This window comes from Triticum aestivum, chromosome 7D, assembly GCF_018294505.1.
Source record: "Triticum aestivum cultivar Chinese Spring chromosome 7D, IWGSC CS RefSeq v2.1, whole genome shotgun sequence".
Lineage (NCBI taxonomy): Eukaryota > Viridiplantae > Streptophyta > Magnoliopsida > Poales > Poaceae > Triticum > Triticum aestivum.
This window is the reverse complement of record NC_057814.1, coordinates 70,501,968-70,515,934: the sequence shown is the minus strand read 5'-3', so window position 1 is coordinate 70,515,934 and position 13,967 is coordinate 70,501,968. Positions and strand designations below refer to the sequence as shown.

The window sequence follows — 13,967 nt, the reverse complement described above, 5'->3', positions numbered from 1 at the left end:
CCGGATTGAGCTTGATGTCGTATGTTCGGAGATTGTCGAACGTGAACCTCAAGTCGTCTATTAAGGATTCAACGTGTCTGGTTTTGATGACCACGTCGTCTACGTATGCCTCCACTGTCTTGCCAATTTGTGTTTCCAGGCATGTCTGAATCATGCGTTGATAAATGTCGTTGCGGCTTGATCGGACTCCTCCATCTTAATTTGATGGTATCCGGAGTATGCGTCAAGGAAACACAATGAGTCGTGTCCTGCAGTAGCGTCGATAATTTGATCGATGCGAGGGAGGGGGAAGGGATCCTTGGGGCAAGCCTTGTCAAGGTCCTTGAAATCGACACATAGGCGCCAGGATTTGTCCTTCTTTGGTACCATCACCAGGTTTGCTAGCCAGTCCGGATGTTTTATTTCTTGAATGAATCCGGCCTCAAGTAACTTGGCTAGCTCCTCTCCCATGGCTTGTCGCTTAGGCTCAGAGAAACGCCGAAGAGTTTGCTTGACTGGCTTGAACCCCTTTAGAATGTTGAGGCTATGCTCGGCCAGCCTGCGTGGGATTCCTGGCATGTCTGAAGGATGCCAGGCGAAGATGTTCCAATTCTCGCGCAAGAACTCCTGTAGTGCGGCGTCTACTGTGGGGTTTAACTGTGCCCCGATGGATGCTGTTTTTGTAGGGTTCGTTGGGTGGACTTGGAATTTGACTATTTCGTCCGCTGGTTTAAAAGAGGTGGACTTGGGTCTTTTGTCGAGTATCACGTCGTCCCTGTCCACTGTGGAGCGCAGCGCGGTTAGTTCTTCGGCCGCAAGGGCTTCGGATAACGCCTCGAGGGCTAGTGCGGCGGTTTTATTTTCGGCGCGGAGTGCTATGTCCGGATCACTAGCTAGAGTGATGATTCCATTAGACCCGGGCATTTTGAGCTTCATGTACCCGTAATGGGGTATAGCTTGGAAGATCGTGAATGCCTCCCGCCCTAGAAGGGCGTGGTATCCGCTACTGAACGGGGCCACTTGGAATGTGATTTCTTCGGACCTATAATTCTCCGGCATGCCGAATACCACATCTAGTGTGATTTTTCTTGCACATCGTGCCTCCCGACTAGGGATGATCCCTCTGAAGGTCGTATTGCTTTGCTCAATGCGGCTCCTGTCTATTTCCATTTTTCGAAGAGTCTCCTCATAGATGAGGTTTAATCCGCTGCCACCGTCCATGAGCACTTTAGTAAGCCGGAAGCCGTCCACAATTGGACTAAGGACCAAGGCGGCTGGTGCTCGGGCTGTTCGGAATTTAGGTTCGTCACTGGCATTGAAGGTTATAGCCGTATTACTCCATGGATTTATTGCTGCCACGTGGCAGACTTCGTCAAGGCTGCGGAGTGCTCGCTTACGCCTATTATTTGAGGCGAAGGTCTCGAATACTGTCAATATTGTATTGTTATTGTCCATGGGATGGTGCTCTGCGGTATTGTTGATGAGGAGATCCTCACCGCTCTTGGCCACCTGCAGAGTATCCAACATGCTCTAAGGCTATGAGTTGGCGTGGTATCCGGTGTACTGTGAATTTTGCATGGCGCGTTGAGCCATCCCTCCAATACAGTTCCACGCCCTGCAGTGGGCTTTTGTTTCTTTGTAATTAGATCGGGTGACTTACGAGAGTACACCCTTTTAGTTCGGACGGGGGGTTTAGTGAGAGCCGGAGGATCCCAGAATTTTGTTTGGGTTTTCCAGGCGCTTTCCATCGCACAGTACTTCTGTACTATGGCCGCCAAGTCAGCGAAGTGTGCTATGTCACGGCGACTTATGGCGTTGAGGATTCCCTTGTCCGTGCAGTTTTTGCAAAAGAACAAAATTGCGTCTTCCTCGCGACAGTCCTTGACCTTATTCATTACAAGGAGGAATTTGGCCCAATAGTGATGTACTGTCTCTTGGGGCTCTTGTCTAATGTGGGAAAGATCACTTATATCTGGGTGGGTGGCTAGATTTAAGTCCGAACCCTGACCCGATCTGAGACCCAGGGGCAGGGGAGTTTCCGATCTTAGAAGTTCAGGCTCCGGGATGTTGCCCAATAGGTCTGGCCCGCTGTCTGATTCTAGGTTCAAAGCTTGGGCCATGTCCTCCCGTAGATGGGCATCCGGCTCGGAGAGCTCGGGAATCCGGACATAGTTTGTCCTCAAGATAGAGGAAGAATCGCTGTGTTGCTCCTCCACCACCGCTATCTAATGGGTGACCGGCGGAGAGTTAATCTTCCTTTGGTCGGGTTTAAGCCCGATCCGATCATAGTCCGTAGAGACTCCCAAGGCGGCGATGCGATCCAAGAGCTCGTTCAAGGAAGAGAGCTCCATTGGATCCATCTGCTCGGCGAATTCCAAGCCGACGCGGAGGCTGTTTTCGATGACCCGAGAAGTCATCGTCAGCGCAACGGCCGAGTGGGCGGTCATGACGAAGCCGCCTGGTCGGAGAGTTTGGCCTACAGCCAGGGCTCCCCCAGAGGTGATGTTGTCCTTGACAACGAGACGAGCCATCAAGCCTTATGATGACGGCACAGTGGAACTCTCAATGAAAGCACCAATGTCGGTGTCAAAACCGGCGGATCTCGGGTAGGGGGTCCCGAACTGTGCGTCTAAGGCGGATGGTAACAGGAGGCGGGGGACACGATGTTTACCCAGGTTCGGGCCCTCTCGATGGAGGTAATACCCTACTTCCTGCTTGATTGATCTTGATGATATGAGTATTATAAGAGTTGATCTACCACGAGATCGTAGAGGCTAAACCCTAGAAGCTAGCCTATGGTTATGATTGTTGTTGTCCTACGGACTAAACCCTCCGGTTTATATAGACACCGGAGGGGGCTAGGGTTACACGGAGTCGGTTACAAGGGAGGAGACCTACAGGTCCGAATTGCCAAGCTTGCCTTCCACGCCAAGGAGAGTCCCACCTGGACACGATACGAAGTCTTCAATCTTGTATCTTCATAGTCCAATAGTCCGGCCAAAGTACATAGTCCGGCTGTCCGAGGACCCCCTAATCCAGGACTCCCTCAGCCGCCACCACCTCCTGTTCTTCATCGGGAGGCCAGATATGGAGTCCGGTTGGGGCTCCGGAGAGGGGAATCTTCTATCTTCGTCATCACCAACCCTCCTTCATCACCAACCCTCCTTCATCGCCAATTCCATGATGCTCCCCACCGGGAGTGAGTAATTCCTTCGTAGTCTCGCTGGTCGGTGAGGAGTTGGATGAGATTCATCATGTAATCGAGTTAGTTTCGTCAGGGCTTGATCCCTAATATCCACTATGTTCTGAGATTAATGTTGCTATGACTATGCCATGCTTAATGCTTATCACTAGGGCCTGAGTGCCATGATTTCAGATCTGAATCGTTTATGTTTTCACCATTATATCTATGTTCTAGATCCGATCTTGCTAGTCATATGCACCTGCTATGTGTTATGATCCGTAAACCCCGGGGTGACAATAATCGGGATACTTTTCGGTGATGACCGTAGTTTGAGGAGTTCATGTATTCACTATGTGTTAATGCTTTTTTCCGGTTCCCTATTAAAAGGAGGCCTTAATATCCCTTAGTTTCCTTATGGACCCCGCTGCCATGGGAGGGTAGGACATAAGATGTCATGCAAGTTATTTTCATAAGCACGTATGACTATTTACAGAATACATGCCTACATTATATTTATGAACTCGAGCTAGTTCAGTATCGCCCTAGGTTATGACTGTTATATGATGAATATCATCCAACGAATTCACCGATCCAATGCCTACGAATTTTTCACATATTGTTCTTGCTAAGTTATTGTTGCTATTGCTACTATTACAACTGCTCCAAATTATTGCTACCACTGTTACTGTTACCATTATTGTTATCATTGCTATCAAAATTATCATATTACTATGCTACTGATTATCTTGCTGCAGATAGTTAATCTCCGGGTGTTGTTGAATTGTCAACTCAGCTACTAATACTTACAAATATTCTTCGGCTCCCCTTGTGTCGAATCTATAAATTTGGGTGGAATACTCTACCCTCGAAAACTATTGTGATCCCCTATACTTGTGGGTTATCAAGACCTTTTTCTGGCGTCATTGCTGGGGAGCATAGCTATATTTGTTGAGTCACTTGGGATTATTATCTATCTATAACTATGAAGAATTTGAAGGATACCAAGACTATGATTTTTCCTCTAAGACGAGGGGAGGTAAGGAACTACCATCTAGCTCTGCACTTGATTCACCTTCTATTTTGAGTAAACATGCAACACCACCACATGCTATTAATCCTGATATGTCGCAAGTTATTGATGATGCTACTTCTGCTATGAATGATACTTATGATGATGCTAGTACCTTGCTTGATGATGATGTGCCACTTGGTGAATTTCTTGATAAACAAATTGCTAGAGTTAAAGATATTGACCATGCTGAAACTGATGAAGTACTTGAAACTAAAAATCTTGAAACACCTGTTAGACCTAGCTCTCTGAGATATGAATTTCCTAAGATACCCGAAGGTTATATTATGGATGAGGAGACTGCTAGAGACGTTCTTGCTTGCAATGATAGAGATGATCTTAAGAAACTACTTTGCAAACTGAAAGAAAAATCTTTGAATGCTAGAATGAAATATGTCATAAGTTTGCTACTTCACCTATCTTTGTTACTGATAAGGATTATGAATTCTCTGTCGACCCAGAGTTAATTACTCTGGTTGAATCTAATCATTTTCATGGTTATGAAACTGAAATTGTAGTGGCACATCTTACTAAGTTAAATGATATAGCCACCCTTTTTGCTCATGATGAGAAAATTTTCTATTATTATGTTCTCAAATTATTTCCGTTCTTATTAAAGGATGATGCTAAGATATGGTACAATACTCTTGCTCCTGGTTGTGTGCATAGTCCTCAGGATATGATTTACTATTTCTCTGAAAAATATTTTCCTACTCAGAAGAAACCCGTTCTGACTTGTTAGGCCGGCGGCGTTCTAGCATCGTCCCCGTCTTGGAGGCGTTGTTGGCGGTACTCATTGTCCGCCGTGATGCTCCGGCGGAAACCTTGATCCTCGGACTGGGCGGTAGCGGCGCTCCAGTGTCGTTCCCTTCTTAAAGGCGCCGCTTTGGAGCCCATGATTCGTCATGCACGGCTTCATCTCATTGCAGTGGCTTGTTCACGGATGAGGACCCGACAACTCCATAGTGATGCTTATTTTTCTTTTCTTGTTGACTTGAAATTGGTTGAGATAGTGTGGTTGTTCCTCAGTGTCTTTGTAACATGCCCTGGGTGTGTGCGGTGTGGTGGGGTGCGTTTGTATCGGTGTGTTTGTTTTGTTGGCTCGGTGATAGTTGCTTTATATATAAAACGGGACACTTTTTCGGTTAAAACACACACTAAGAGCATCTCCAACAGGCGCGCTACGGCGCAGCGCGCTAATTTTTTTTTTACAATGCCGGAGTGGGTCCTTGCTTCACCAGGCGCAGCAAATTTTAGCACGCCGATGTAGCGCTTCAGCGGGCGCGGTAAAATATAGCGCGCGGGGCCAGCCGTCGTTTGTAAAAAAATGAACAATACACACAAAAAAAATTAAACAACACATGGTTCAAAATTTTCATACCATATTTGATACAAAACGATTAAAACTACTCGTCGTCCTCCTCGGTGGTGTCGTCCAACGACATAAACGCGTCGGCCCAACGCGAATCATCGGAGTGCCAACTCGACGCTTCTCCCAGCTCAATCTCGAATGCCAATGTCGTCTTCCACGCACGCTTGTCCTCCCGACGCACGAGTCAGTCCGCCCTCCTCTGCGCCCAGAACTCAGTCTCATCGGCGACATCCTGCGGGAAGGGCTCGCGCCACACCGCCATGGCGTGCTCGTCCGACTCAGCGATGAGGAGGTGGCGCTCTGCCTCAGATGGATGCGGCAATCCTCGTCGGTGATTAGCCGCGGGGTATTTCAAGGTGCCTGCCGTGTCGCCATGCTCGTGTAGTGGGCTTGCGGGCCCAGCCCACACACTCCTGCGCGCAACCTCCTATAGAGGCCCACATAATTTGTTTCCTTTTGCCCCGATTCCTCAACAAACCCGCGACGCAAAAATCCTATTCTACACTCAGTCTCGTCGGCGACATCCTGCGGGAAGCGCTCGCGCCACACCGCCATGGCGTGCTCATCCGACTAGGCGATGAGGAGGCGATGAGGAGGCGGCGCTCCTGCCTCCGATGGATGCGGCAATCCTCCTCAGTGATTAGCCGCGGGGGAGGGGGGCACGAGATCTTGTGCCTGCTCCCGTGTCGTCACGTCGGGGAAGTTCATCTGCAACCTAGGCCGCCGGAGGCACCAGACCGCCGCGTCGTACGCGCGGGCGGTCTCGAACGTCCCGATTCCGAGGTGGACTGTCACCGGAGCGTATCTCCGCGTAGTACATGTCGGAGGGGCGGAGACGGACGCCGCGGTAGCCCAAGCTGCTTCGGCGGCGCGGCGGCGGGCCGAGGAAGAAGGCGTGGGGCGAGGAAGAGAGAGACACGGATTTTATACAGCGCGCGAGGCGCCGCGCGTCAAAAATGCCGCGCGCGCCACGGTTTTTTTAGCGTGCCGAAATTTTCCGCGCCCGCTGGAGCGAGCCGCGCGGCCACTCACGCGCCAAAAGGACGTTTTTTCGTGCGCACGCCTTATTTAGCGCTTCTGTTGGAGATGCTCTAAGAAAAAGCCGAAAAACTCAGATTTGGGTCCAATCTTAAGGACGCATGCGGTAATTGTTTGGTTTGTTTTCCAGTCCGAAGACAGGCCTGCTCTTGCGCGCTGCAAATCTGCTCCCGCCACGTTGCATGCGCCACAAAGAAGAAGCCGTCCTTTTTTTCTTTCCTTTTGTGAATCTAAAGAAGAAGCCGAGTTGGGCAGCACGTTGAGGTGGATTCGTGGTACGGTGGTGGCGGATCTGACGTCACCGGCGAGCGAGTGGACTACGGCCAGGAACCGTGGTGGTCTGTGGCCTCGGGCGGCTTTCCCCCGTGCCTTGCCGGCATGGTGCTCGGTACGGCATGGTGGCTCGTGCTGTGTCCGGTGGTCCCGCTCCGGTCGGTCGTCGACGGATATGCTTCCTTGCGCGGCGGGAGGGCTGACGGTGGTCTTCGTGAGATGTGGATGGCTTACGTGGGTTGCGATGTGGCATGTTTGGTGGTGGTGGTGGTAGAAGTGTTTGGTGGGCCCTTGTGTTGGAGGTTCTCGATGCCGGCATTCTCCGCAAGGTGCGGTTGGCTACGTCGTTTTTGGTGCCTCTTCGTTGAAGGGCAGCTTCGATGGTGGCGGCGGTTGGTTGGCTTGTCGGCGCCGGTGCGGGATGATGTGTGGCCGAGGTGGTGTGGAAGCTTGGGTGAAGACCCTATCTTGGCCTTGTGTCGTGGCAAGCGATGGCGGCGGCTGTGGCTGTCATGACCTTCCTGGAGGCATCGCTGCTTTGCTGTCGCACCCCTCCTACATGGATCCGGTCATCACGACCTCTCCTGGGGAAACCCTTGATCTTGTGATCGGACGATGGCGACACTTTGGTGTGTCGTTTTCCCTTTTGGGGGCTTCATCTTGGAGCTCGGCATCGGCAAGCGGGATTGGTGATTTGCGGCGGTTGTGGCGTCCAGGCTTCTGTGGCAACGATGATGATGGGAATGTTTCGGCAATGCGGCAATGGTTGTGGTAGTCGGCTCTTCTCCGGCATGTCCATGGTATCACCTCGGTTTGTTTGTTGATATGGAGTCGAAGCTGCGGCGGCGGGGCCCTGTGGTATATGATGACTGGCTACAGGTGGCCGTCGGCGATCTCCCGTGGTGCCAGCCTTGCCTGGTTTTGTCCTTCAGAGTTCTCCGCTAGAGTCGGAGCTGCGCTGGCTGGTCGTAGGTGGCTGAGTTTTGGCGCAGATCTTCATGTAGCTTTATGCGCTTGCTGTAGTGTTGGTTGAGTCGACGATCGCTTATGGCGAAGTCGGAGTCGTTTGTTCAGAGTGTAGGGATGGCGATGACGCCTCTAGGGGAGAAGTGATGACGATGACGCCTGCATGTGGTCTCGCCGAGGCCCGCTTTGGAGTGTGTGTGAGTTTCTTATGTGTATCGCTCAGCAGTTGTTCTGGTTTTCGCCTGGTTCTCCATAATTAATCGGGCAATCCGGTTTTCGCTTGGTTTCCTTAATTAACTGCAGGATAACGCCATTTCGAAAAAGAAGAAGAAGAAGCCGAGTTTGAACAGAGCACGATGGTGCGCGGGCGCGCCGGAACAGAGCTGCGCGGCCGCCCGCCGCCCACCTCTAAGTCATGCGTGTGCGTAATACGTACGGCATAGCCAAGCCAGCAATGCGTAGCCCAGAATCCGGCTCCGGTCATCTCCCGGCGATACGGCCATTTCGACTGGCGCCCAGAATCCGGCTCCGACTCGCTAACGGGTTCGTTGCACCGCCACACCACGCAATGCCGCCGAAGAGGAGCTGGAGTCAGAGTAGGCAGAACCTTTATAAGCACACCCAACGCTTTCCCTACGAGCACATCGGGTCTCCAAGTACGCCTGCTATCTGGTGGTGAGAAGAAGATGGCGAAGCGCAAGTCGATGAGCTCCAAGATGGCTCAGCGGAAGAAGCCGGCGCCCAAGCTGGAGACCACCTTCTCCTGCCCATTCTGCAACCACCCCGGCGGCGTGTCCTGCACCATCGACCTCAAGCTCTTCGTCGCCACCGCCGTCTGCTACGTCTGCCAGGAGGTCTACCACACAACCGCGCACTACCTCACCGAGCCCGTCGACGTCTACCACGACTGGATCGACGCCTGCGAGATGGCCAACCAAGGCGTCGAACTCCAAGCCCTGGACTACCAGAAACCACAGCGGCGAGTCGGCAGCGACGACGACGACAACGATGCCTGATCGGTCGAGATGGCTTTCATGGAGATCGATAAAACCTCAACTTCATCTTGAGTAGTTTGATGTTAGATCGTGTCTCTCGAGTTTCCGCGGGTTGGAGCGTGTACTTCTCCTCTACCTCTGCTGCTGCGTAATCTGTAGCTCATGAGTTCTGATCAGACCCTGTACTGAATCTGTGACTGGTGGTATACATTTGCCTTGTGAGCGAGATATACATTTTATGACAAAACTAGCTAGCTTTTATGAGAAAAATAATTACACTGATGAATAAGAACAAAGAAAGATACGCCATCAAACAAACTATTTGCGACTTTTTCAGAGTGAAAATAGGTGAAAGAAAAACAAGAAGCAAGAAAAAGATGCTCTGCAATTTCTGTTCGAAAGTTGCAGGAGATAAAAAAAAAACTTACGATTTTGCTAACAAGAAGAAGACAGCTGATTTAAAAATGTGAGAACAATGTAATGTGCGTGCAGAAACTAGTATTCCTATAGTACTGTGGTATACTATAACCTGAATTTTGTTCACATGTTATTCCCTTTTTTTTCACAGCAGACTAAACAAAATACAATGCACCGAACACCACACATACAGCAAATGCAGCAAGTCGCCGCCATCACTTTCCGGCGCATTGAAATGGCCATGTTGATCACTTTTAGAAGTTGATCTCTGTGAAAACACATATTTATTTTCTTCTGACTGTCTGAAACTTGAAACAGCAGCACTGGTATCTAAGAGAAATGCACCGGGCATCGCTGAAGTAGTACCCAGAATAAGAACACAACCATTACAAACCAATGCCATTGCATACCTGTTGACAGTGGTTCTCAAATTGACACCTAAGAGAAATGCACCTGCTAACGCTGAAGTAGCAGCCAGAATAAGAACGCAATCATTACAGGCCAATGCTATTGTACAATTTATTTATTTTTGTGAATTTATGCTATTGTATAATTTGTTCATACAGGTTCGGAATTTTAGAACCACAAGGGCAAAACAGAATAACAAGAGCTGCTGGGGTTTTTCTAAGCCTATAGCTGAATGCAAATTGTGGTTCTGAATTCTCATGTCATTGTGTCGGAGGCGGCGACACTTCTGAAGAGGTGGACTGTCAGGTGACATCCGGGTACCTCAACTCGGCGTGGCCTGAATTAGACCAGACAGTGAAAGAGTAAGGAATCATGTCACGGGCAATCGTTGGAGAAGATCTATAACTTAAATGTCACTGTATTGCATAATTGACAAAGAAGACAGCTTATTTACAAAACCTGAAAAACAACCTGAATTTGGTATCATCAATATAACCAGAATTTGGTTTGAATGTTGTTCAAAAAATGCACAATATGCTAAATCAACCAGAAATCTGTATCTTCTCTTTAAGGCTGAGAACACATAACTTGACTGAGTTGGGTTTCTGAGTTCCAAATGGGGAAATTTAATTATCTGTGCCAGTCGTATGAAACCAAAAAAATTTGTATCAAGGTTTAGTGTGAATATGTGACTTAAGTAATGATTTTCTCCCCAACAACCAGTTTAGCTTCAGATCACCTTGTAGCATCTGTACAACAGGCATAATGCAAATACCAACTACTTCTATTCAACTCCTTCTACTTATATCTAATACAGACAACAGTCCAGACAACTCCCAACTCCTAACTGAAGATTAGCAGCAGTTGCAGAATGCAACAGTTTCAGTAAACTCCTAACTGAAGATTAGCACTGTCTTCCACCACAAGCTGATCAGTGCTCCATTAAAATAAATCCCAAAAGATCATGTCAATGCAGCAAATAATATCGACCAGTACATATCTTGTAAAATTCATTCTCTGCTGAATGACTGAAACTTGAAACGGCAGCACTGACATCTAAAAGAAACCAGTGACATTCAAATGCACTTGGCGATTCAAATGCTGAAGTAGCAGCCAGAATAAGAAAACAACCATTACAAACCAATGCCATTGCATAACTGTTCACAGAGGGTTTTTTTTTTGGAAAGAAACTGTTCACAGAGGTTCTCAAGTTGACATCTTAGAGAAAGGCACTTGCCAACGCTGAAGTAGCAGCCACAATAAGAAGGCAATCATTACAGACCAACGCCAGACCCGAATGTCAATAATTTCTTCACACAGGTTCTGAAATTTAGAACCACAAGGGACAGGTTCCTCCTGTCTGGAGAATGAATCAAGTTTATCTATGCTAACAGACACAAGAGGCGCTTCCTAAACCTATATCTCAATGAAAAATGCAGTTCTGAATTCTCATGTCATAGTGTCCGAGACGGCGACACTTCTGAAGAGGTGGACGGTCGACGGTCAGGAATCCCGCTCTTATCTTTCTCTACTCTGCATTGACATTCGGGTAGCGCAGGACTGCGTGGGCTGCATTTAGAACAGAAAGTGAGGAAGTTAGGCATCATGTCACAGTTAGTGCAACAGTTTGAGAAGATCGATAATTTAAATATCACTGTTTTGCAGAACTAATGAATAACTGTAGGATTGTGCACAAAAAGCCTGAAAGACAACAATATAGTGTGCAAAAAACCTGAAAGACAGATTTCATGAAATACTGTAGGATTAACCTGAATTTTGTTCCATGTTGTTCAAAGAATTTATAGTATGCTAAACCAAACAGAATTTACAGTACAAATAACTTGACTGAGTTGGGTATCTAAGTTCAATAGTTTCTACAGGTGACAAATAAAACTATGAAACTATCTGTAAGTGCCGAATGGGAAAACTGAATTATCTGTAAGGCGGCATCAGATAGTGACAAATAAAACTGTGAAACCAATAATCTTCGTGTCAGGGTTTAGTGTGAATATGTTATTCAGATTACCTTCTAGAATCTTTACAGCAGGCATAAAGCAAATACCAACCGTTTCCATTCAACTCCCTACTTGTATCTAATACTACAACAGTCCACACAACTCCCAAGTCCTAACTGAAGATTAGCAGCAGTTGCAGAATACAACAGTTTCAGTAAACTGTTCTTCAGACAGTTTCTTCCAGCACAAGCTGATGAGTACTCCATTAAAATAGGAAGTAGGAAGCTGGGGAATGGCGCGTCTCACCTGGCGTCCCGGCCATGACGACGATGATGTCGAGGGTCTCGTCGCTGTGGGGCAGATCGACGAGCAGTGGGGTAGGCCGCCCGTGCGTACCCGCTCGGACGCACATGACGAGGTTGGAGGCGTCCATGGCGGCATCCAGCCGGCGGGCCAGCTTCTTCCTCAGGTGGAACGCGGATCTGCCCCTGAATACGAGTGAGGCCCAGGCGAAGTTGGCGTTGGGCTCGTCGGCGCCGGCCTGCTCGTACTGGATCACCCGCCACGGCAACAGGAAGGAGAGGCTTCTGGGGAGGCGGAGCTGCAGTTGATCGGAAACACAAGTGCGATCAAGATTTGCAAATTTTGCAAGATTCCATGAATTGCAATCCCCAATTGTAACGACATCCAAGAACCCAATTCGATCGGGAAGAATCAAGAAGCGGGCATGGCGGACTCACCCCAGTCGGAGCTGCAAGGCGAGGCGTGTCCTCCCTGGCGGGGATGCGCTCCACGACCCAGTGCATCATCGGGCCGGCGCTGTTGAAGGCGTCGACGCTGAGGTACCTCCCGTTGGCGCGGAGGCGGCCGGCGACCTGGCGGAGCAGGATATCGTCCCCCAAGCCGGTCCTGACGGCCTGCCACCTGATGGCCACCTCCTCCCACGGCTCGTAATCGCACTGCTCGACGCGGCGCCCGCTGTGGCCTCGCGGCGCCGGCGCGTCCGCGGCGCCGAGGTAGCGGCCGTAGGCGGCGCTGTGGAGGAGCACGTACTGGGCATTGCCTTCTCCCTGGTAGATGTGCACCGCCCAAGCTGAGTTCATCGACGCGCGGCTCCGGCTGAGGGAGACGCCAAGCCCGTCGTCGTCGGCGTGCAGGTACGTGCCGCGCTCGCGGCTCCGCAGCCGCACTTGGTGGCCGTCCTGGAACAGCTCCATCTTTCGCCGGTGACGCGCGGGGAAGGTGGGGTGGGGATGGTGGGCACTCCGGCGACGGGGAGAAGGGGAGGAGAGAAGGCTGTTGGTTGGGACGGTTACGTTCGGGCGCCAAGGCGGGGTATTTCAAGGTGCCTGACGCCGTCGCCGTGCTCGCATAGTGGGCTTGAGGGCCCAGCCCACACTCCTGAGCGCAGCCTCCTGCAGAGGCCCACATGATTTGTTTCCCAAAAAAAAAACTTGATTTGTTTCCCCCCCAAAAAACTTGATTTGTTTCCTTTTGCCCTGATTCCTCAACACACTTGCAGCGCAAAATCCCTATTCTACGTTCACCGCATCGAGTTAGTCGTTGTAAAGTATGAGAGGACTACTGGATTGGTGTGTGGTCCGTCGCATGTTTGGTCATGTGTACAAAGAGCATGGTGATGGCTTATATTCCCCCTCGGTGCTTGCTTTTAAGAATCTTCGCGCGAGGTGGAGCATGAGGACTGGTCGGCCTCCAATGGCCGGGTCGTGGTGGTTCTGGGAGACGGGGTGGTCGTTCAGACTGAGCTGGTCGGCCTGATGATAATGATTCTTTTTATCATAGCGATCTTGTAGAGGGAGGGGCCGGGGAGCCCTCGGATGATGATATGGATGGCGACGATAAAAACCTTAAGAGGGGTGTTGATGGCAAAGATGATTTTGGCACTTCAATGGCTGAGTGCACTACGAGTCAAGGATTACATCAAATATAGAATTCATCTCTACTGAAAGAGCACGTCTTGCACATATATGAGCAACCTCATTTGCAACCCTCCCAGCGAACCGTAGTTCGCATCCCTGAAAAGATGATAGATTAGTACGCATCTCTCTGATGATGTGTCCTCTAATGAACCGATCAAGTCCTTGCTTCTAGTCTTCCACCGGTGCTTTGCAATCTATCTCAATAGTAATCGTTATCCAGCCATGCTCGACTGCAAAGAGAAGTGCATCTCTACATGCTAATGCTTCTATGACAAATGGATCAGCAACTCCTGGATATCTCATGCACCTGCCTGATAGGATTATACATTATACCCATACAATCTCGAGCAACCGTACTAGCGCTCGCACAC

At 49.6% G+C, this 13,967-nt stretch overlaps 2 protein-coding genes across 2 annotated transcripts; one reads left to right on the top strand and one right to left on the bottom strand.

The window, feature by feature from the left end:
* The first annotated feature begins 8,523 nt into the window (after positions 1-8,523).
* On the top strand, positions 8,524-9,241 carry LOC123163855 (transcription elongation factor 1 homolog). The gene has a single exon (XM_044581241.1). The coding sequence runs from the start codon at positions 8,568-8,570 to the stop codon at positions 8,895-8,897; it is 330 nt and encodes a 109-aa protein (XP_044437176.1). The 5' UTR covers positions 8,524-8,567; the 3' UTR covers positions 8,898-9,241.
* Positions 9,242-10,991: 1,750 nt separating this feature from the next.
* On the bottom strand, positions 10,992-13,171 carry LOC123168227 (uncharacterized). Its single transcript, XM_044586099.1, has 3 exons — positions 12,397-13,171; positions 11,963-12,257; positions 10,992-11,270 (listed from the first exon to the last, which is right to left on the bottom strand). The coding sequence occupies exons 1-3, from the start codon at positions 12,871-12,873 to the stop codon at positions 11,230-11,232; spliced, it is 813 nt and encodes a 270-aa protein (XP_044442034.1). The 5' UTR covers positions 12,874-13,171; the 3' UTR covers positions 10,992-11,229.
* Positions 13,172-13,967: the final 796 nt, after the last annotated feature.

Excerpts from the sequence above, each read along its gene's own strand:
- LOC123163855 (XM_044581241.1), top strand. The coding sequence starts at position 8,568 with ATGGCGAAGCGCAAGTCGATGAGCTCCAAGATGGCTCAGCGGAAGAAG.
- LOC123168227 (XM_044586099.1), bottom strand. The coding sequence starts at position 12,873 with ATGGAGCTGTTCCAGGACGGCCACCAAGTGCGGCTGCGGAGCCGCGAG. Across the intron at positions 12,258-12,396 it reads GCCTTGCAGCTCCGACTGGG|CTCCGCCTCCCCAGAAGCCT; the intron begins GTGAGTCCGCCA and ends GATCAACTGCAG. Across the intron at positions 11,271-11,962 it reads CGTCATGGCCGGGACGCCAG|CCCACGCAGTCCTGCGCTAC; the intron begins GTGAGACGCGCC and ends TTCTAAATGCAG.